The sequence below is a fragment of the Salvelinus sp. IW2-2015 genome, unplaced genomic scaffold (assembly GCF_002910315.2).
Source record: "Salvelinus sp. IW2-2015 unplaced genomic scaffold, ASM291031v2 Un_scaffold16329, whole genome shotgun sequence".
Taxonomy (NCBI): domain Eukaryota; kingdom Metazoa; phylum Chordata; class Actinopteri; order Salmoniformes; family Salmonidae; genus Salvelinus; species Salvelinus sp. IW2-2015.
The window spans coordinates 59,838-85,125 of NW_019957537.1; the positions used below are offsets into that span (position 1 = coordinate 59,838).

Consider the following 25,288-nt stretch of genomic DNA (forward strand, 5'->3'; position numbering starts at 1 on the left):
NTGCAGGCCACTACTTGCCTAGAGAGTTCTCAGCTATACTTTTCGTGGCTGTTTATTTACACCACAAACAGATGCTGGCACTAAGACTGCACTCAGTCAGCTGTATAAGGAAATAAGCAAACAGGACACCACTCACCCAGAGGCGGCACTCCTAGTGGCCGGAGACTTTAATGCATGGAAACTTAAATCAGTTCTACCAAATCTTTATCAACATGTTAAATGTGCAACCAAAGGGAAATCAATTTAAGATCACTTGTTCTCCACACACAGAGACGCGTACAAAGCTCTCCCTCGCCCTCCATTTGGTAAATCCGACCACAACTATCCTCTTGATTCCTGCTTACAAGCAAAAATTTAAGCAGGAAGCACCAGTGACTCGGTCTATAAAAAAGTGGTCAGATGAAGCAGATGCTAAACTACAGGACTGTTTATCTATCACAGACTAGAACATGTTCCGGGATTCTTCRGATGACATTGAGGAATACACCACATCAGTCACTGGCTTAATCAATAAGTGCATTGAGGACGTCGTCCCCACAGTGACTGTACGTACATACCCCAACCAGAAGCCATGGATTCAAGGCAACATCCGCACTGAGCTAAAAGGTAGAGCTGCCGCTTTCAAGGTGCGGGACTCTAACCTGGAAGCTTACAAGAAATCCTGCTATGCCCTGCGACGAACCATCAAACAGGCAAAGCATCAATACAGGGCTAAGATTGAATCATACAACACCGGCTCCGACGCTCATCGGATGTGGCAGGGCTTGCAAACTATTACAGACTACAAAGGGAAGCACAGCCGCGAGCTGCACAGTGACACGAGCCTACCAGACGAGCTAAATCACTTCTATGCTCGCTTCGAGACAAGGAACACTGAGGCATGCATGAGAGCATCAGCTGTTCTGGATGACTGTGTGATCACGCTCTCCGTAGCCGACGTGAGTAAGACCTTTAAACAGGTCAATATACACAAGGCTGCGGGGCCAGACGGATTACCAGGACATGTGCTCCGGGCATGTGCTGACCAARTGGCAGGTGTCTTCACTGACATTTTCAACAAGTCCCTCTGCAACTGGATCCTAGACTTCCTGARGGGCCGCCCCCAGATGGTGAGGGTAGGTAGCAACACATCTGCCACYCTGATCCTCAACACTGGAGCTCCCCAGGGYTGCGTGCTCAGTCCCCTCCTGTACTCCCTGTTCACCCACGACTGCATGGCCAGGCACGACTCCAACCCCATCATTAAGTTTGCAGATGACACAACAGTGGTAGGCCTGATCACCGACAACGACAAGACAGCCTATAGGGAGGAAGTCAGAGACCTGGCCAGGTGGTGCCAGAATAACAACCTATCCCTCAACGTAACCAAGACTAAGGAGATGATTGTGGACTACAGGAAAAGGAGCACCGAGCACGCCCCCATTCTCATCGACGGGGCTGTAGTGGAGCAGGTTGAAAGCTTCAAGTTCCTTGGTGTCCACATCAACAACAAACTAGAATGATCCAAACACACCAAGACAGTCGTGAAGAGGGCATGACAAAGCCTCTTCCCCCTCAGGAAACTAAAAAGATTTGGCATGGGTCCTGAMATCCTCAAAAGGTTCTACAGCTGCAACATCGAGAGCATCCTGACCGGTTGCATCACTGCCTGGTACGGCAATTGCTCGGCCTCCGACCGCAAAGCACTTCAGAGGGTAGTGCATACGGCCCAGTACATCACTGGGGCAAAGCTGCCTGCCATCCATGACCTCTACACCAGGCGGTGTCAGAGGAAGGCCCTAAAAATTGTCAAAGACCCCAGCCYCCCCAGTCATAGACTGTTCAGTCTCCTACCGCATGGCAAGCGGAACCGGAGTGCCAAGTCTTGGACAAAAAGGCTTCTCAACAGTTTTTACCCCCAAGCCAAGCCATAAGGCATAACCAAATGGTTACCAGGACTATGTGCATTGTGTGCCCCCCTCCCAACCCCTCTTTTACACTGCTGCTACTCTCTGTTTTATCATATATGCATAGTCACTTTAACTATACATTCATGTACATACTACCTCAATTGGCCCGACCAACCAGTGCTCCTGCACATTGGCTAACCGGGCTATCTGCATTGTGTCCCACCACCCGCCAACCCCTCTTTTTACGCTACTGCTACTTTCTGTTCATCATATATACGCTACTGCTACTTTCTGTTCATCATATATGCATAGTCACTTTAACCATACTTACATGTACATACTACCTCAATAAGCCTGACTAACCGGTGTCTGTATATAGCCTTGCTACTGTTATTTTCAAATGTCTTTTTACTGTTGTTTTATTTCTTTACTTACCTACACACACACACACACCTTTTTTTCGCACTATTGGTTAGAGCCTGTAAGTAAGCATTTCACTGTAGTATTCGGCGCACGTGACAAATAAACTTTGATTTGATTTGATTTCCCATTGGGCCAGGTGTGAATGTTCTGGGACCGTAAACCTACAAAGCCAATTTGAATACATTTGGAAGCCCATCCACCGTTGAAGGTCCAGGAAGAACAAATTAATATCACGATATACCTTTATCATGTTGATGTGTGATATCATATCAAATGATTGATATTGTTACCCTCAGCTAGTGATATGACACTGTATAGGCCACAAGCGGTTGCTATTATTTCTGTATGGTATTCAAAACGGTAAATGGGTAATGCCAATTCAACTGATCTTCTGTGTATTATTTTAGATAACAAAGCACCTTTGGTAAGAGACAAGACAAGAAGTTCAAGGGAATCCAAGCGGCAACGGCAAAGCCTGACCAATGTCGGGAACACTTCAGACAAAGTGACTGGGAAAAGGGGTATGTGCTTACCTTTCAATAATATACTAAATATATAAAATAAAAAATAGGCCTATTCTGAGGTAGAGACATGATGTCTTATTGCAAATGAATGGTAATGTTCTGTTTTCTTTATGTCCTCCCTGTCTATTGTTATGATCCAACTGAAGCTGAAGTGAAAGCCAAGTTCACAAGCAGAGTGGAGGGTARGTATACCGAGTAAAAYWTTTAATAGAGATAGCCCCCTTTTTCCAATTTTTGCCTAAAATGACATACCCAAATKTAACTGCCTGTGSCTCAGGCCCTGCAGCAAGGATATGCATATTCTTGGTACATTTTGAAAGGAAACACTTTGAAGTTTGTGGAAACACAATAGATCTGGTAGAAGAAAATACAAAGAAAAAAACAAACTTTTTCCCCCCCCACCATCTTTGAAATGGAACAGAAAGGTCCCAAATCCAGCCATCACTCTGGTTGTAATTCAGTGTAMGTGCAAAGTTTAAGACTAATAACTTGAAGTATGAGCAAGCTACACGACATTTAGTGTGAAGTCACCCAGGTACATTTGGGCAAATCGTGAAGGAGACATTTACATTACATTTTCCTGCAAGAATAWCGTCAAATCTGTATACTTGGACTTTGATTTAGCTTTTCCAGTATTAGTAGCRATATTGTAAGTTCAACATTTGCAAAACACACAGTTTTCATAACTTCATAAATCTCCATATTCGTGTAACTTTGTCCAAAAGGAAAAGGCTTGCTGTCGCACAAGGTTAGCAGCAACATTTTGTGACAGATACGGGGTTTCCGCATACTCCCAAAAAGACCAGCTCATTGGCTATCTAGCTTTGTTTGACCCCGATTGGTGCTTATTTGACAAAGTTACAGTCAATCAAGTGAAGACCACKCGTGTCATCGGCGCGCCATGAATGCGACMCTCTCTGACCAAATTTGGTGTCCGATAGGATATACTACAGTACACACCTAATGATATAGTGAAGTCTGGTTACGTTCTAGGATCTCTGASGAATAAATACGAARGTGATTTGACTGGTTGAAACAACGTTTAGGGTTAGATTTTCACAGATMKCTTTCTTTGCGAATTGAATGAGTGGAAATACAAAATCGATCGTGCATGCTATATGGARCTTTTTAGGATATGAAAAGGGATTTTATCTAACAAAACAACACTTCATGTTATCTCTGGGACCCTTTGGATGATAAATCAGAGCAAGAATTCAGAATGTAAGTACACCTTTAATAATTTATCAAACCTATCGTGGTGAACATAGTGTTTTGTTGTTAGGAGCTCTCCTTAAACAATAGCATGCCATTTTTRCGCAGTAATAGCTAKTGTAAATTGGACAGCGCAGTTATATTAACAAGAATTTAGGCTTTCCGATATAAGACACTTATATGTACCAACATTTGTTGTTTCTCTAAAATCTGCAATCGTGACACACGGCGCTGCATGATTTACAACTGTCCCTATGCCTATCCCTAAGGAGTTGGCACACACATTCATATGTTTTCACGAAGCCTCATTATTTGCTGCTCTCTGACAATTAACACTGGAGAAGACGCAAAAGGTCAGTCATTGTGACCGTTCTTGCTCCATTGTCTCCTTGGTTGGCAACAGAGTCAACTTGTCACACAGTTGCAGCTTTTCCACACACTGGCYGCCATTTTGGAAAGCCAAACAAAATCCCATAGCCCTTTCAATTCATATTCCACGCAGGAGGTTTTCATTTTACACGATGCAATAGTATCAGAAAATGCCCACCTCCTTTACAATTTCTCCCTGAGCAAGCCCACTTATGAAACACATTTTATTTCACAATTTACATATGCTTTGTTTCAAAAATACTTTTGTTGGACTTTTTAGACAGATAAGAGGCCACATTGCTTATTTTGTGGGCTTTGTTTTACTRATTAAGATAGTGTTATTGAGGTGTTATTTTCTACACTGTGAGAGAGGCTAAAACATTTTCATTCACTTCCTACAAACCTAAGAGCCTAACAGATTGTCAGATGGTTTTCATTCACTTCATGAACACTGTATGTAACCTAAAATGCACTGAATCATCTGTGTTATTGTAGACATTTTGTATGCCCTCCATTTTAGATGTGGAGAGAGTGGCCAATGTGAATGGGAAGGGCTCCAGTGTGATAATGGGATGGGAACTAATCCGGAGACAATTCCTGGCCCTCTTCATCAAACGTTTCCACCACGCACGCAGGAGCCGCAAAGGCATCATTGCTCAGGTAATGACCACACACAAACCCCATAGTTCTCTACGCCTCTGTTCTCTATACCCTTAAGTGTAGTAGTGTCATGAAAAAAATCCATTATATTGTAAAAAGAGGTGGCTACGTACCGTAGGGGGAAGGAGTTTGACAAATAGATATGATAATAATACTACCAACTCTTCAATCTGCGGAGGAGAAAAAGGAATGCTGTCCCTATGTTTGCAACAAACCTAGAATGTATTATACGTTTCTTGAGGAAAGTGGATGTTTTATCTTATCTGAAGGGCTTATCTGTCTTATCTGCCAAGGAGACAGAGCCCGTCACAACTTTAAGAGATGCTCTGTAATGTAAACTAAAATCTGTTTAGAACACAGACAAACACACACACACACACACCAGCTATGAGAACTTCCTGTCTCCCCTCATAACGGTTTCCACTTTAAATTAATAGGAACCTCAAAGGCAAAGAGATGTCTATGATTTTTTTTGGTTTCGTTTTTTTTTCTAATTTGTTAGTATGCTAATAATGTGGTTTCATTAGTTATGTATCAAATAAGATTATCATAACAATTAGCTCGCTGGCAGGTTGATATTAGCCTGTAAAGTGTGTGTCCGTATCGTTTTGTGAGTTATTTTAATTTCGAGTCAGAACCAATACATGGTTATCTATTTACATGACACCTTACATTTACTTTTCGTCAGAGATGATGCACAACTGTTGACGTACATAATCAGATTTTCTGTTTCTTTGTCATTTATTTTGAGCTCTGTTCCACTAATAATCATATTGATGCAAATCTTTATTCATAACACGTGTGTAGACATGGTGCAACCCCATCAGCAATGAATGATACCACGACATTGAATTAATTACACTCCAAAGGCACCATCATCATGAAGTACTCCACTCCACTTCTCCTATTCGCCCGTGTGTAAACCTACCACCTGCCTCATTCTGGAACACACTTCCTCCTGTAACTCGCTGCAATACCGATCATACCATTAGTCACTGTCAATACCGGACGTGACTATGTTTTGTTAGCGAGGGGAGGTGTGTGTGGAGTGAAAGTGAGTCCCAAATGGCATCCTATTTCCTATATAGTGCACTACTTTTGACTATGAGCCCTCATCCAAAGTAGTCCACTATAAAGGGAACAGGATTCCAATTGGGACGCAMCCTTTGTTTCATGGCTCCTCTCCTCCCTCCTTCTTCCTCTCGTTCCACCTCTCTTCCTGCCCATTCATGTCACTTGRGGGGCTGACAAAGGGCCTGACCGTCATGTAAACAGCTCCCATTGTTAGCTTATATGAATGTGGCGTGAGGTAATCTCTTTAAACAGAGTCAGTGGGGAATTCAAAAGAGATGATGGTGTGAGACTCAAAAGGAAGTGATTTATGGGGATGAAAGTTAGGAGATGGACGGTTAAGGATGTGGACTTGAGGAAGTGGTAGGGAGGCAAGCTCTTGTGTCATGTGAGCCCAGGTGACTGAATCGGAACTCGACGTACGTACCTGAGACTGATTGCGATGGCTTTTCGATAGGTTATGCCAGAGCTGTGTGTGGAAGCATTGTGCTTGATTCAAAATGGATGTCCTCTGCCTTCACTGCAGATGACTCTCCTTCCAATGGATGCACATAGATATCATTCAGGGCCAGGCCTCTGTTTCCCAGAATGTTCATAGTGTTAAACTTTAGATTCTGTTGTTGGCATCAAAGCTGTTTCCTTAAAACCATTGTTGCACCCAAAGGGATGAATACAATAGTCATGGTTCAAGTGACGGGGGGGCAAATCAAAGAATTTCAATATTGGGCACCCCCAAGACACGTTTGGTACACTAAACAGTTAATGTATAAATTGAACACTGACGGTAGTTTGTGGCAAAGTGTACAGATATTTAGTCACACTTTTGCGTGCTATGCCAAACAATTGGTATTAACTTTACACTTCATGAACAGTCATCGTAAAAACAAATAAATATTTTATGCGGGAAACCAGTCCCATGACACGGCAACTTTTACCCACAAAGAAAGGAGTCTCTACTTCCTTATATAATTTTAAACTCATATTACATCGACAATTCCATTGAAAAGTGAATTCTGTCAATTTACAAGGTAGCATACAGGGAATTGAAAGAACATAGTCTAGGTTTTATAATCTCCTAGACATTGACCTTCCAGTCGCTTTGTTCTACCGTTTCTCTATTTTCCTGTGATTCACTAGTCGGTTAATTGATGAGCTGAGCTGCACTCGGTGACTTCCTCTCAGATATGTAACCAATGGTAACAAGGTTACATCTACTTAACTTGGTACATAAAATAGCTTTCTGTGGTGTTCTGAAATGTTCCATCAATTGCTAACTAACTCTTATTAGTGATCAAATTAGCCTGTGTATTGCAGTGAGTCTTTGTTATTAGCTGAATTAGTCTAATTTATTATCGTTGTTGTTATTTCCGGCCAATTAACCTTGTTTATAATTTAAAGGCCAACATTGTATATTGTATAACGTGGAAGATTCAGAATTTTACAGACGTTCTTATCCAGAGCAACTTACGCTTAGTGAATCCATCTTAACATAGCTAGGTGAGACAAAGGCCTTGTCCGAAATCTGTTTTGCCTACTACTTACTAAAACTACATACTGTGTACTAATCGTACTACATACTATTTAGAATGTACTGTTTAGGTTAGTGAATCCATCTTAACATAGCTAGGTGAGACAAAGGCCTTGTCCGAAATCTGTTTTGCCTACTACTTACTTAAACTACATACTGTGTACTAATCGTACTACATACTATTTAGAATGTACTGTTTAGTAAAAACTAATACAGCAAGCTACAAGTATCAGCATGCTAGTCTCATCCTACTGAGAATGTGTCATCTAATGCACAGTTGTGTTGATTCCCTCCATTCCTTCATTTTGGTACAGAGCTCCTCTCAGCTGATTATCAGCTGTGGTCAGATATACGTGGCTCTCAAAAGACGACTCTCTTCCTCAATAGTGCGCAACAAATTTTACTGGATGAAAATTAAAAATGACTATGACATCCTGGCATTTAAAGCATAATACATTATTGAAATTTCACATACTATAAAACCATTTTTTTCACATGCCCAAAATGCCTACTATTAAGAACGCTAGTACGGGTATTTGGACACAACCAATGACATATCACAGTCATAGTAAGTACATTTTTTTTGTGATAAAAGTAGTTAAAAGCCAAGTCAGTGTTGGCAAGAAAAGACAAGTGTGAGTGTTAGGGTGGATTGAGAACATCTTGGCATGAATATGATGCATATCAAAATCCCTGTTGATGGCATAGAATTAAATATTACGCTGTTAATAGTGTATCATATACCACTATGGTTGATGGTCTGTTTTATGTGTAGTTCGGTGTACATATTAGGYCATATGCTACATCAGATATTTTAAGATTAGCATTTAGCATGTTGCATGCAGTTTTCTTTTGGATGTCTGATGCAGCATGTACGACCTAATATGTGCACCGCACAGGCCCTGTGCGTTTCTCACGCAATTGGATAGGCAAGCTAGTTGATTCACAAAAACAYATGTTTGACCAAATACAATGCTATTTCTCTGTAAATAAATTAACAACAGACTTTCAGCATGCTTATAGAGAAGGGCACTCAACATGTACTGCACTGACACAAATGACTGATGATTGGTTGAAAGAAATTGCTAATAAGAAGATTGTGGGAGCTGTACTGTTTGATTTCAGTGCAGCCTTTGCTATTATTGACTTAGGTGCTATGGCTTTTCAACCTCTGTCATATRGTGGATTCAGAGCTATCTATCTAATAGAACTCAAAGGGTTTTCTTTAATGGAAGTGTCTCTAATGTCAAACATGTAAAGTGTGGTGTACCGCAGGGTAGCTCTCTAGGGCCTCTACTCTTTTCTATTTTTACCAATGACCTGCCACTGGCATTAAACAAAGCATGTGTGTTCATGTATGCTTTGTTTAATGCTTTGAACACATGTTCGTGTGTTCATGTATGCTGATGAGTCAACCATATATTCATCAGCAACCACAGCTAATGAAGTCACTGAAACCCTTAACAAAGAGTTGCAGTCTATTTTGGAATGGGTGGCCAGTAATAAACTGGTCCTGAACATCTCTAAAACTAAGAGCATTGTATCTGGTACAAATCATTCCTTAAGTGCTAGACCTCAGCTGAATCTGGTAATGAATGGTGTGGCTGTTGAACAAGTTGAGGAGACTAAATTACTTGGCGTTACCTTAGATTGTAAACTGTCATAGTCAAAACATATAGATTCAATGGTTGCAAAGATGGGGAGAGGTCTAGCCGTAATAAAGAGATGCTCTGCTTTTTTGACACCACACTCCTAAAAGCAAGTTCTGCAGGCTCTAGTTTTGTCTAATCTTGATTATTGTCCAGTCGTATGGTCCAGTGCTGCAAGGAAATACCTAGTTAAGCTGCAGCTGGCCCAGAACAGAGTGGCACATTTAGCTCTTAATTGTAATCAAAGGGCTGATATAAATACTATGCATGTCTCTCTTGGCAAAGAGTTGAGGAGAGACTGACTGCATCACTTCTTCTTTTTATAAGAAATATGAATGTGTTGAAAATCCCAAATTGTTTGCATAGTCAACTTACACACAGCTCTAACACACACACTTATCCCACCAGACATGCCACCAGGGGTCTTTTCATAGTCCCCAAATCCAGAACAAATTCAAGAAAATGTACAGTATCATATAGAGCCCTTATTGCATGGAACTTCCTTCCATCTCATATTGCTCAAATAAACAGCAAACCTGGTTTCAAAAAACAGATAAAGAAACACCTCGTGGCACAATGCCTCTCCCCTATTTGACATAGATCGTTTGTGTGTATGCATTGATATGTAGGCTACGTGTGCCTTTTTAAAATGTACTGTGTAGTTCAGTCCTTGAGCTGTTCTTGTCTGATGATGTTCTGTATTATGTAATTCTGTATTATGTTTCATGTTTTGTGTGAACCCTAGGAAGAGTAGTTTCTGCTTTTGCAACAGCTAATGGGGATCCTAATATAATAACAAATACCAAATATGCCAACTAGCCAGTCTGCCCTCAAATTAAATGTAATAAAATGAATCCGTTTTTTTTTATTTTTACAGTGAATCTGAAAAKACTATAATTGTGTTTTGGTGTTTGTACCCATTTACAAATATGATCTTCCTTGTTTCACCAAATTTGAGAGTGTGGTAAACTCGTAGTCTGTGGAGCACATTGTGAACTTAATGACTTTTCTCTATTGTTTGGCGTGTGTTCACAGAAAAAATGCTACGAGCTGCCACACACAATTACAGTCTGAGAGAAAGTGTGTGTGTTCGGGATTATCTAATTTAGAGGCTTTTCAGTTGTCGCAGACTATTATTTTAGCTGCGCCCGCATTTACATAGAACTCTGCGGTAAATATAGCATTTTTCATTTGTATTGTACTGTATGAATGGGCTCCGGAAATTGCAGCATGTAATTAATTAAGTTCAGCAAACCTCCCTCTTCAGTGGAGTATCTAGCAGTACAAGTGTTTAAAGATTAAATATATTGTCCATTCTGTCTGACCTTTTTGTCAGCTCCAAGAATGGAAATGAAAAGGGAACATTTTACATGGAGGAGAGAAAAGGGGGGGAAGTCGTGGTGGCAGGAAAAGAGAACAGCGCAAAATGAATTATGCCTAAGTAGGCGGCAGTTGACAAAGCAAGTGTTTGAAAGTGTTTAATCAAACTCCTTACACATGCAAGGCAGCCAAAACAAGTAAACGGCAAGCATTATAATTGACGAGGGTATAAAAGCGTTTGGTCTCGTGTCTGATTGTGTGCATCACTTTCATTGTGGATTGTAACGGAGAGGGTGGGGGTGATGATGGGGGGTAGGGGTGGAATGATGTTACTGCAGTAGTGTTGGATGTTATGAATTCACCTCCCCATGTCTTCCACACCTACGCCAGCACACATGCACATGCAAATGCACGACACAAGACAGACGTATGCAATCATACACCACATGCAGACACGATTTATATGCAGTGTGGTCCAAAATGATTGGATCCCTTGGTAAAGATGAGTTATAAAGACAATAAAATGAATATACTGAGCAACAAAAACATGGGAAAATGATATTATTCTAAAACATTTTATGAGATTGGAGAACACATTGGGAGAGATCTTACACCATTCCTCCATACGTAATCTTTCCAGATCCTTGATATCCTTTGTCTGCGCTTATGGACTACGCTCTTCAATTCAAACCACAGGTTTTCAATGGGGTTCAAGTCCGGAAGGCGAGATAGCCATTGCAAAATGTTGATTTTATGTTCAAGCAATTAATGGGGTGATTTTTGATGTGTGCTTTGGGTTATTGTCTTGCTGGAAGATTCACTTGCGGCCAAGTTTCAGCCTCCTGGCAGAGGCAGCCAGGTTTTTGGCAAAATACTTCGTAAAGTTCATGATGCCGTTGACCTTAACAAGTGTCCCAGGACCAGTGGACGGAAAATAGCCCCATACCATCAAAGATCCACCACCATATTGTACAGTAGTGATGAGGTATTTTCTGCCTATGCATTGTTCTTTCCAAGGCCAAACCCACCATAGCAGATTTGTGGTAATGATACTTAGTTTGAATTGAATTGTAAGTATGCAGTCCAGTACAGGACATTCCACTCTGGATGAAAGCACATGACAAGTGAAAAGACAAATCATCATCTTTATCCCCGATCGCTCCCAGCGTTTGCTAATTGGATTGCGCAGTAACACTTCGATGCTCCCTCAGGGGAGCCTCGGTCGGACACATGAAACTACACCCCTTTTCTGATTCTGCGGAGAAAATGCTTCATTTGGTTGGCTGGTGAAAGTAGTATTSTAACACATATGACTTTAGATATCCCACTACAAGAAAAAGGGGGTTACCTAGTCAGTTGTATAACTGAATGCTTTCAACTGAACTGTGTCTTCCGCAGTTAACCCAACCCCTCTGAATCAGAGAGGTGCAGGGGACTGCCTTAATTAACATACTGTACACATCATCAGCGCCCAGGGAACAGTGGGTTAATTACCTTGTTCAGGGGCAAAACAACAGATTTTTATCTTGTCAGCTCGGGGATTCGATCCAGCAACCTTTCGGTTCCTGGTCCAACGCTCATACCCGCCAGCCAGGTAGTATACAGTATACTGTATACAATATATGCATGTAACGGGGTGGCAGGTAGCCTAGTAGTTAGAGCGTTGGGCCGGTAACTGAAAGGTTGCTGGATCAAATCCCAGAGCTGACAAGTTAAAAATCTGTCATCCTGTCCCTGAACAAGGCAGTTAACCCACTGTTCCCCGGCAGTCCGTCATTGTAAATAAGAATTTGTTCTTAACTGACTTGCCTAGTTAAATAAATAAGAAAGTTATGTGGATAGTCAGTAATTGTCATTAACTGATATTAAACGCATTGTGTCGGCCTTCTGTAACAGTGTTTTCACAGGATAGGATACCTAAAAAAGGCATTGCCAAAGAAGTGTAATTTTGCAGCAGATTCTGATATTATGTCTATGTCACACAGGTGATTCTGCCAGCTGTCTTCGTCTGCCTGTCTCTCATCTTTTCCGTCATCATCCCCCCTTTTGCCGAGTACCCTAATCTGGAGCTGCAGCCATGGATGTACGGGCTGCCCCAAACGACATTCTACAGGTGAGCCATTGAAACGTCATGCTCTCGGACTTTATAATCACGCCTTTATCAGTACAGGTGAATATGCTGAGATTTGTATTGCATTTGTGTAAACGTAATGAACTCAGCGGGGTAACCTGACCAGGACAGATAGAAAGAATTATTTAAAAATATAAAGTTATTCTACTATGATGTTAAGAATAATGGGCATACTGTTTATCTGAGTGGAGAAACCACATAGGCGATGGAGGTGGATCGCTCCTAGTACCAATGTTTGGAGGGACATTTTTTTTTTGAAGACTTTGGCATACTGGAATGAATTTGTCTGCGTCCCCAATGCCTCCCTATTCTGTATATAGTGCACCAATATGGTGATATTTGGGACTGAGATTTACTGTCTTTCTGGGGTAGAGTAGAGAGCAGTGGAGATGCCTCACAAAGCCCAGTGTGTTCAAACTGACAGGGTAATAATCTGGCTTTAGCCTTGACATGGCAGTGCATGTCAGGATCCAATGTTTGAGCTCTGACTCGCATAATCTGTCAAAGAAATGAAGTTACATTTGTATTAATCTCATGAGGAGACATATAGCTGCCTATTTGATGGACAGAAGATATACCATCACTCCCAGTAACACTGAGTTGAATCCCAGATGTCAAGGCATAATTAATTGTACACACTTTTAAGGATGCCAGCTGAGCTCTGGTGTAGACAGACGGAAAATAGTGGAATCAGTTGCATAGCTGGTTTAACAATGGTTTATTTCATCCTTGTTTAAGTGTCACAGGAAAACACTTACATTTACAGTGTCTATACAAGGACACCCTCAATCTCAGCTGGATTTTTTTTCTGCTGAGATTGAGGCTGTGTTAATATGGACACCATATATGTTCTATACATACTGTAACATATTGGCAAGTTGGTTTTTATACTTACAGTAACACAGATTTTCTTTGAGAATTTCTTGCATTGCATTTTGGGGTTTGCTTTTAAAAAACATTCAAATAAATAGAAGTAATGTGAAAAACATGTTGAATATTTCATAGAGTTCCCTCCTCCTGCTCGTTGATATTCTACGGAGGTTTGCTTATTTTGTCCAAGGGAGATCATTGTAATAGATTGATCCAGTTGGACGGTTTAGACAGAACTATCAGGCTCTAGCATGTTGCTATGGAAATCACAGGTATATATATATATATATATATTTTTTTTTACTGTCTAGAGATTCACCTTCTTAGTTGAAGTTAGACTAAAGGCAGTGAGTCTTAACTGCAATTGTTACACCACATTAAATATGCAGTATTCATCAGAACAACCAGAAACTAGCCTTGGTATGTGTCACCATTAGCAAGCTAAAGTTTTTTCTCTTCTCTGGCATTGTCTGTGGTCAATTACTGCACATAGCCTTCCCCGTGAATTATTTTGAGACACTTCCCTTTGTGATGTCTGGAAAAGCCACAAGAGGCTTGATCCTGTTCTATACAGACAGAGAGAGTATAAAGTACATGCTCCAGCTGAAATAGTCAATGTCAACTAAACGTGCACTGGAAATTTGGCACAAAAAAAAACAGGTTAAAACGACTGGTTTTAAAAGCAATTGTTATGCTCCTAATGTTTAAAATGAACATGTATAACATCATGTCTATGCTGTGCAATTTAATGCAACTTCATACCCCTTAATAATGGAGTATTTGAACAGTATGGTTGAACATTGACGACACTTTTCGATTCAAACATAAACATGATTAGGCTTGTCCCATGAACAAAATATTCTTAAGACTTAATTTCTTTAAAAATGTGATATCCGTACAATGCGTCTCTCAGATGAGAGGGGAGTTGAAAGGAGTGGGTTGAATGCGCAATCTGATCCCTACTCCATGATATTTAAAGTTCAAGTTAATCCATCTGACATGGAGTGGAGGTTATACAACCGAAATAATGATGAGAAACCATTCTTTCTTCCAAGGCAGTCTTACGAGAAAGCAGCCACTTTATTTTACACTCAAGGAAACACATATTTCCTGCCAGAGCATTATGCCTCTTCAATAAATAGCCCTATTTTATTTCAGAGAGTGGGCGTCGGCTACATTAGTATTACAACACTCAGATCTGCATTATTTGTTCTAATTCATTGCATCTAAATGGACTATTACTACTACTGTAAGATTTTCTCTTTCAGTACATTAACCAAGATTAAACCTAAGATTAGTTCCAGTGTGTCTCTGTGTTCATTTTGTCACCCCAATAGTCTTGTTACCTTGAATAACTGTTCATCCCAGTTTGTGTCCCAAATCACACCCTATTCCAAATATAGTGTACTGCCCTGGTCAAAAATAGATCACTGTAAGGGAATAGGGTGCTATTTGGGACACATTCCCAACTATCATTAATGGTAAAACAGATGGCTGGGCATAATCCATTTTTGCAATCAACCACTTCGATTTCTCTCCTCGCTTATGGCGGAGGAAATTATATACTTTAGACTGACCTTCATGAGAGATAAATGAGCCTATAAACGTTGTACTAATCCCATTGGCCAGCAGTGACCACGCTGGACCCTAGTTATGATCTTTATGAAATGCTGTGTTTTTAGAGCCAAGATAAAGAGCAGAGTTTGTGTATACATTGATTTGTAAACTGTCTGTTTTCCCTCCAGGCACATACGTGCCGTAGAGTGCTCGGATGTAAACAAACAGATGGAGCATACTGTATGCACACGTGCACACACACACACACACACACACACACACACACACACACACACACACACACACACACACACACACACACACACACACACACACACACCATCACACACACCACACACACACACACACCACACCACACCACACACACACACACACACACACACACACACACACAGTTTATGTTATGTTGACATCTGCTCCATTCAGAATCCAAGAGCTTTTCTCATCCATACCTGCTAAGTGGTATGTTTTCATTTGGAAATGTAATGTTCTCAACAAAATGCCAGTGCCATAAAATTATTACGCTGCCATCCTTCATTACACTAATCCCGGTTGCATGTTAGCTGGGTATCTTGCACTACTTTAATAAAAAATACAATATACACTCCTGTTGATCTAATTTCCTTTTGGCCAAATTCTCTGTAAATATACCCATCCTCCTAATCTTGGTTGATTCAGTGAGCCAAGACCTTAGTGACCTAATCAATGCTATGGCGTGCTTGATGACCCCCGATTACAGTATCTAGTCCAGTAACTTAAACCCCAAAGTTCCACCAGGATAGAACTAATGATGCCGAAGGAGATGGCTGCCGTTTTACGCTCCCGTAACCAATTGTGCTATTGTGTATGTTTTTTCACGTTATTTGTAACTTATTTTGTACATAATGTTTCTGCCACCATGTCTTATGACCGAAAAGAGCTTCTTGAGACAGGGCAGCGATTACTCACCCCGTACTGGAGGAATTCTTCTTCTTCAACGAGTTGGATGGGAAGGATTTACTTCGGACGCCCGACAGGGCCTCATCCCTGTCATTTGCAGGAGGAAAAGACGGAGATATCGTGGACGACGGTCCGGGTGCCTTGTAAGGATCCATCACCGAGAGGGTAATCTACCTTTACCATCGGTCCTGTTAGCCAACGTACAATCAATCGATATAATGACGAACTACGCGACGTATATATCCTACCAACGGGACTTAAAAACTGTAATATATTATGTTTCACCGAGTCGTGGCTGAACGACGACATGATTAACATATAGCTGGCGGGTGTTACGTTTTTCGGCAGGATAGAACAGCAGCCTCTGGTAAGACAAGGGGCGATGGCCTGTGTATATTTGTAAACACACTGGTGCACGAATCTAAGGAAGTCTAAGGTTTTGCTCGCCTGAGCAAGAGTATCTCATGATAAGCTGTAGACCACACTATTTACCAAGAGAGTTTACATCTATATTTTTCGTAGCTGTCTATATACCACCGCAGACCGATGCTGGCACTAAGACCGCACTCAATGAGCTGTATACGGCCATAAGCAAACAGGAAAAATGCTCATCCAGAGACGGCGCTCCTAGTGGCCGGGGACTTTAATGCAGGGAAATTCAAATCTGTTTTACCTAATCTCTACCAGCATGTTAAATGTGCAACAAGAGGGAAAAAAACTCTAGACCACCTTTACTCCACACACAGATGCGTACAAAGCTCTCTCTCACCCTCCATTTGGCAAATCTGACCATAATTCTATCCTCCTGATTCCTGCTTACAAGCAAAAACTAAAGCAGGAAGCACCAGTGACTCGGTCAATAAGAAAGTGGTCAGATAAAGGAGATGCTAAGCTACAGGACTGTTTTGCTAGCACAGACTGGAATATGTTCTGTGATTCATCCAATGGCATTGAGGAGTATACCACCTCAGTCATCGGCTTCATCAATAGGTGCATCGACGACGTTGTCCCCACAGTGACAGTACGTACATATCCCAATCAGAAGCCATGGATTACAGGCAACATCCGCACTGAGCTAAAGGGTAGAGATGCCGCTTTCAAGGAGTGGGACTCTAACCCGGAAGCTTATAATAAATCCCGCTATACCCTCCGACGAACCATCAAACAGGCAAAGCATCAATACAGGACTAAGATTMAATCTTATTACACCAGCTCRGACGCCCGTCGGAAGTGGCAGGGCTTGCAAACTATTACAGACTACAAAGGGAAGCACAGCAGCGAGCTGCCCAGTGACACAAACCTACCAGATGAGCTAAATTACTTCTATGCTCGCTTCAAGGGAAGCAACAGCGAAACATGCATGAGAGCACTAGCTGTTCTGGACGACTGTGTGATCATGCTCTCCATAGCCGATGTGAGTAAGACCTTTAAACAGGTCAACATTCACAAGGCCACAGGGCCAGACGGATTACCAGCATGTCTACACCGAGCATGCGCTGACCAACTGGCAAGTGTCTTCACTGACATTTTCAACCAGTCCCTGACTGAGTCTGTAATACCAACAGGTTTCAAGCAGACCACCATAGTCCCTGTGCTCAAGAACAATAAGGTAACCTGTTTAAATGACTACCGACACGTAGCACTCACGGCTGTAGCCATGAAGAGCTTTGAAAGGCTGGCCATGGCTCACATCAACACCATTATCCCAGAAACCCTAGACCCACTCCAATTTGTCTATCATGGTCCAAACACACTGACAGTCGTGAAGAGGGCACGACAAAGCCTATTCCCCCTCAGGAGACTGAAAAGATTTGACATGGGTCCTCAGATCCTCAAAAGGTTCTACAGCTGCACCATCGAGAGCATCCTGACTGGTTGCGTCACTGCCTGGTATGGCGACTGCTCGGCCTCCGACCACAAGGCACTACAGAGGGTAGTGCGTACGGTCAAGTACATCACTGGGGCCAAGCTTCCTGCCATCCAGGACTGCTATACCAGGCGGTGTCAGAGGAAGGCCCTAAAAATGGTCAGACTCCAACCACCATAGTCATAGACTGTTCTCTCTGCTACCGCACGGCAAGCGGTACCGGAGTGCTAAGTCTAGGTCTAAAAGGCTTTGTATTCTACCCACAAGCCATAAGGCTCCTGAACAGCTAATCGAAGGGCTACCCAGACCCCTCTTTTACGCTGCTACTCTCTGTTTATAATAAATGCATAGTCACTTTAACTCTACTGTACATATTACCTCGACTAACCGGTGCCCCCGCACATTGACTCTGTACCGGTACCCCCTGTATATAGCCTCGCTTGTTATTTTACTGCTGCTGTTTAATTATTTGTTTCTTTTATTTTCTATTTTCTATTTATTACTTTCTATTTTTTACTTAACACTCATTGTTGGTTAAGGGCTTGTAGGTAAGCATTTTACGGTAAGGTCTACACCTGTCATAATCGGCGCATGTGACAAATACATTTTGATTTGATTTGGTCAGGGCATGATCCAACTGCTTTGAGCATGGACTGCCTAACATTCAGCTCTTACAGCCGCAATGCTTCATTTTTTGTTTTTCAGTCAACGGCAGACCCACCACTTGGTTCCTTATCAAACTGAGGCGTGCGGTCGGAGAAATGTTTGTTATTGTGGGGACTGGAGATGTTTTATTTGTCCAAGATGGCGGGCAATTAAAAGATTAGATGATTGCTTTGGATTATGTCGATAATTAGCCCTCCCGTAAGGGATAGTGTTAGAGTCTAACTGACAAGGTCCAATTTCCTTACAGCAATGATGGACCGCCAAATAATACAGAGGTTGCTCAAGTGGTGGACTCTTTGGTGAATAATCCTGGGTTTGGGACTCGCTGCATGGCTAACAACCCTATACCGTGAGTATGACCAGCGGCCATTGTGACACACCTCTCCATGTTGTTACTACATATGTTTTGTTTGCATTGTTTCTCCTGTTTCATATGTTCTTGCACAGGATGGCAATAACTAGATTGTCCATAAAGTTCTGCTAGTGAAGCAAGTCGCCCAATATCTGTTAATTTTGAACAGTGGAGAAGGGTGCAAAGCACATKATCAAATTTGATCAAGTGTTGATCAAGTGTTTATTAGTTGTATACCATATAGGCCCAAATCGTCCTCTAGCTAGCCCAGACCCCCCCTGCATTTGTGGAGATGGAAATGGAAAGGGAGATTCAATTGGATATGGTTACCCTCTGATATGCTTGGTGCAAATGTCCCCACATTGTTTACTTTACTTTACTTTATTATGTTTATTTTTGCAGGGACAATGCACATTAATCCAAATTTCAGTAAAAGTGAATGTTTTAGAACAATTTTCGAACATAGTCCCTGGGCAGGTTATTAAAAARACTTAAAAAGACAATGCAGACAGACAATAAGCGCATACAGAGCAACATGTGACAAGCAACACMTAGCACGTAGACAGATACTCGTATCCAATTATTTCAGATCTCAAAAGTGCATACAGGGTAGGGGGTAGGTGTCAATATGGAATTMGGCAAACATCTCCCCCATTGGCACATTGTTTAGCTCAATAAATCGATACAAATATTGTTTTCACCAAATCTGAAGCTGAATCTGGTTGATTTGGAAGCATTTTTGTTTTGATCAAATCTGAAGTTGCGTATCTCATGCAGGATAATTCCTTGAGAAACTACATTCCGTTTTATTCTTACATGTTCTAACACAATATCCACGCAGTGAAGAAAACCATTGAATAAATTCTAAATATTGATTGCGTACAACCGAAGGCATATACACGGTATCGTACGGTATATAGTTGAGATTAAACYATACACGTTTACGGCATCATTCTAAGTTATTTAGCACAATTTATTTGATATATTCATTCATTCCTTCTGGGGTGTTGTTGGGATTGTGCAGATTTGCCTTGTTTTACGGTTAGGGGGTTGGAATAATGTTGTCAATAGTAAGTGAACCTGATATCCCATATCTGCTCCATCTCCTCTCTGTCAAGCCTGATCATGTTCAACATGCTTTATCAAGCTGTTCTGCTTCCCTAACTCTTCAGCTGGTACACTAACAACACTTACAGTGCCTCCATGTTTTAGATAATGAGACTTCTATGCTGTAGTTGTGTTGATAACGTCATTTGTGATCTATCGTTGCTGACGAATGAAAACCTCTCATCTCCAAAACAGACATTTTTCAGTAAATTGGAAAAAAGAATCCATATTTTCCCATTAAAATTAACGAGCATACAGTGAAACTTTCAATACAAAAAAAAGGTTTTCATTAGAGAGCGACGCTATGTTTAGAAAGAGTTAGACCTAAACAGGTATTCTAAAACTGTGTAAGTATGTGTACTGTATACATGCTTGAATTTGAATGTTATGTCTTTCTGATGATAACTGTTGAGAAATCCCCTGCCAAGGCATGATATTTCCTATTTTGATTTTCATGGTTAGTCATCTTCATCATCATCTTCATCACCACCACCATCACCCCCCCCCCCCCCCCCCTTTCTCCAGGAATCTCCCGTGTGTCCCCATTGATTCTAAATGGATCACTCCCTCAGTGGAACCCTCTATCAACAACATCTTAATCAACGGGACCTGGAGCATGGCCAACCCTTCCCCTAACTGCCAGTGCAGCACTCCTCAAAAGACTATCATGCTACCAGATTGCCCACCTGGAGCCGGGGGGCTGCCTCCCCCTCAGGTTAGTCCACAATCTGTCAACCCCAGGTCTGCTTGTAAAATAATGGTTTCCAATAGAAATACTTGACCTCTGGCCTGAAATGTGTGCTTAATCTGGCAACCTGGGTTGGACCTGAAGACTTGTGTTAGCTCCCCGAACTAATGCTTAAGCTTTAGCTCTGCCAGCTAAAAGAGCAGGCTTCGAACCCCAGATGGTCAAATTGGTGCAGTGACCCAGGTGCAGTGAGGGGGAGGTCAAACGGGGGTGAAGTGTAACATAGTTGATTCAGTGTGCACTGTATCTACAGTCCTGCAATGGCAATGTAGGTGTCTAAAATTGAAGTTATCTTCTTCACCTCCAAAGTTTTTATTGTGAAAGCATGTTTACCAAAGTATCCCCTTACAATGGGTAATACTTACTGGATGATATACTTTACTCGATATCTCGATATCTCCACCTTACAAATCAATCCATCCAATTTCACTAATGGATCCAGAACCAGGATATTACATTATGACCATTCACCATATTAACTACTTTACCAGGGTCAGCTATAGTGTATATATCCAGCTAAACATTGATGTCCAGATGGGACAATGTATCCATTGAAGTTAGACATTGCTTTATTGTATCCATGTTACTATTGTCTTATGTCTTCCTCAAAAGCCTTATGGCTGGTCTTAAGAAAAAAATGTATGTTGAGATAATGTGTCCCACTACTCTTTTTCTGGCATCCTTTGAACTCTGACCTCTCTTAGATCATCCCTTTTAGCCAATCCCTCTCGGAGAGTGGGTGCAGGTTAGCGCTGAGCTTGCAGATGTCCGACCCCTCCCCTATAACGTCCAAGGCCTGGGTTTTCCCTGTGTGTCTCTTGGAAATCAAAGCCAATGTTTTATTAAGCCATTACCCTAACAACATACATAGCCAAATGCAGGACACCATGAGTCTTAAACCTGACTGGGATCAATGAGGTGGGTGGCCCCGCTGGTCACCGGGCATGCTGAGAGGAATGAGTGGGCTCCTTTGGCCTAAATGGATTTCTCCAATCATAGAAATATAATTACTAGAATGGACAAAGCTAATCATGCATGTGTCACTGGTACACTCAATATGGCTGCTGGTCCACTCCATCAAAGATATATATATATATWWWTTTTTTTTTGAATTGTAACACATGCAATCTACTTGCAGTGAAGCCGCTCAACATTTACATTACATTCAGTCATCTAACAAACTCCCATCCAGAGTGACCCACAGAAGCAACCAGTGTCAATGCCCTGCTCAAGGGCACGTCAACAGATCTCCCACAAGGTCAAAAACGGGGACCCGAACCAGCGTCATATCAGACACCGGCCCAAGCTCTCAACCACCAGGTCACCAGCCCTCCAATACCCCCCCCCCGCCCCACACACAGTTCCCCGAGAGCTGCCCCTCAATCATCCGAGATCCCCCTCCCCACCCATTTTTATTTTTTTAATAATAATAATTATATTCCCCACCCACATGCACCAACAAAATGAACAAAAGAGGAAAAAGACAAAGGAAAATAGAAAACAACAATGCAAAAAACAAAAGTCATCAAGGAAAACAAAAATCATAACAGCAAGGCCAACTGAATATGTTTGAGTGCGTGTATGTATTTACATGTGTGTATGTGTGTGTATGTCCGTGTATGTGCACGTGTGTGCGTTTGAATGAGAGMGTGTGTATATGCATGTGTACGCGCATACAAACACCTGCGCGGCATCAGCCTCAGGCAAACAAGCATTAGATGTAACAATGTTGCCACTCAGTTTTATTCAAATGTACTTTTTGTATTGTTTTATTTTGACTTAATTTTTTGACCGTCATTCTATGCCCCGCCCAGCAACTCCATCCCACTTGTCTCCAATTCCACATCCCAACCCTCAGCTTCCCTCAGCCCATTCCACCTATCGCTGCTGGCCACCCTCTTCGAATTTCTACACACCATATATCTTTCAACTATGCTATGATGTTTAACATACAACTTAAATCTATATAATCGAACAGAATCCACATCAAAAAACATTGACTTGAATAGGAAATACCATTCTAATACTCCAATACCATGAATGATTTTGAAAAAGATAGAAAATTGATGGACAGGAACTGGTGCATTGTAGCTTTTATTGGAAATGGCTTTTGGTGTTTACTCAAYGTGTGTTCTCAGTGGGTGCATTCTGGATTATTATTTAAGGTATGTGAGATGAAAGAGAGAGAGAGAGAGATGAGAGTCTGAGTGAGCCAAGTGCTCTTGGTAATGTACCCACCATAGACTGATAGATAAAAGTCCAATATAGAGGGAAATAGGTAGACAGACATAATGCTTTTTGTTACTGTCTAGGGTGGTTCATGCTTGGCTTGTTAACAATCATTCATGTCTTGAGATGAGCTTTTGCTGTTCTATTGGGTTTCAGGAAACAAACAATGTTATAAGAAAATATGTTGCACTCTAGCAAAAGGTTGAATTGAAATGACAAACACCAGTTAATTAAATTAGGCCTGATTTAAAGAAGTTCATGAAATCACTCCTGGTTATACTTACGCACACAAGTTATAATAACCTATAAAGTTATGCCGCAAACGATCAAAACCACTAAAAGCAACATTTTGTTATACAGTACCCAGTGATTTAATTGACTGATTATTTGACTTTTTTCCCTGGTGGCTTGGGAACATGTGAATCGAAAGTCAATATCCCACATTTGCATACAAAAACTAAAACCAATTCTTTCAGTCATGCTTTTCAAGACACAAACATCGACAGATAACCTCTCTGGATGTGGCAGACATGACCTTCACGTGATTCTGGGACTTTGTATTGCCAGCTGCATCATGTGCCTGTCCATATACCAGCTGGGAGAGATAATATGTACTCCTTGAGAGGGAGCATCAACACAGTACTGGTGGGGAGGCTCTGGTGGTTGATTTGATGGGTGGTTACAGCCGGTGTTGAGTGGTCGACATAGTTCATCACCCACCTGGATGGTAAATTCAGCAGTTGATCAAAATAGAAAAAAGGGTGAGAAATCAAATACGGTAGATGTATGAATTGACATCAACCGTGACAGAGGTGTAAGGAGTGACACTTTAAGCCAGCAGCGCTAAGCGAAGGTGCGGTGCCAATGCGTTGGCTTTTCGACAGCGACTGTTCCTCAGTTTTTTTCCCCTCAGAGGAAGTTAAATGTCAGAGAGACGGATGTAGTACTTACCCAGTTTGCAAACAAGTATCGAAAAGCACAGTCTGAGAAATATGAGATKATTTGGTTCTCTGTAGCTGGTGTGGGAGGTGAGTTTTTATTCTGCTTGGCATCTTGTTCTGAAGTATCGCATCATCTTGGAATGAAAATTGAGATGTTTGACTGTAAAGCCTTATTCTTGTAAGATGGCTAATTGGGATGTTTGACAAAGTCTTGGCAAAGAGGAACTGTTGGCTTTTCAAGAGAAAAAACAAGAAACTATTTCATGCATATTTTCTTTAAAAAATATTTTATTGTCCTTGCTTCATTATAATCTACCCCCGGACACCACACACACACATCTATGTGGTGGAAAAGTGACAGGTTCTTTTGGATCTGGGCTGAGCAGGCAGAGTGAAGTAGAGACTAAACAACAGTTTTAAACAAAACAACATATTTAAGAGGACATGTGGCTCAGGTAGGGTACATCTCACATGTTCCATTCCACAGTTTGCTTTTAGCCAATGAATAGTTTAAAATACCAACATCAACAAACCAGACAGAAAGGTGCACCGGATGTGGCCCTGGAGACATGTGTCCATTTTCTCAGGTTCTCCACAGCTCAAACAACTACGTTATCTACGTGCTCTCAACAAACAATGCCATTAGCTCTCTGCACACCAGGCTCCACCATGCCTCCGGACTACATTCACTTCCTGTGGGCAGACGCCTAGAACATAAAAAAGAGGGGGGTTTAAATACACACATTGAAATTTCATAATCAGTTCAATTGTACAATGAAAATGCTTGATGCGTTAACTGAATGAATGGGCAATTAGTCACACCTGTGACACACACACACACACACACACACACACACACAACCCACACACACACACCACAACACACACACACACACACCACCACAACACACACACACAACACACACAAACACACACACACTCTCACAAACACAAACACAACACGCACCAAAAAGCTGGAAGCGGCACATGGTAAGCGGCACAGAGCAGGCCCCTGAAGCAGGTTAGGGGTTAAATGCCTTGCTCAAAGTGTGCATTATGTATGCATACAGTACCTATGCATGGGATTACGTGTGTGTGTGTGTGTTAGCACTGTATGTGTATACACGTGTGTGCTGAGCCCTCTCAGACAGACAGTGAGAGGGCTTTGAAAGCCAATGACTTCCCCTAACCTGAGCCCATGCTGTTTGGCGAAAC

At 41.6% G+C, this 25,288-nt stretch overlaps 1 protein-coding gene across 1 annotated transcript in view; it reads left to right on the forward strand.

Moving 5' to 3' along the window:
• The window catches only part of LOC112080476 (phospholipid-transporting ATPase ABCA1-like), a gene marked incomplete at its 3' end in the record, with an annotated part of 123,181 nt that overhangs the window by 59,423 nt on the left and 38,470 nt on the right, over window positions 1-25,288 (forward strand). The window contains exons 13-18 of the mRNA XM_024146259.1: window positions 2,720-2,833; window positions 2,983-3,018; window positions 4,938-5,077; window positions 12,631-12,758; window positions 18,944-19,045; window positions 20,681-20,870. Of these exons, the coding sequence (XP_024002027.1) occupies window positions 2,720-2,833; window positions 2,983-3,018; window positions 4,938-5,077; window positions 12,631-12,758; window positions 18,944-19,045; window positions 20,681-20,870 (710 nt within the window). The remainder of the gene's footprint in view (window positions 1-2,719; window positions 2,834-2,982; window positions 3,019-4,937; window positions 5,078-12,630; window positions 12,759-18,943; window positions 19,046-20,680; window positions 20,871-25,288) is intronic.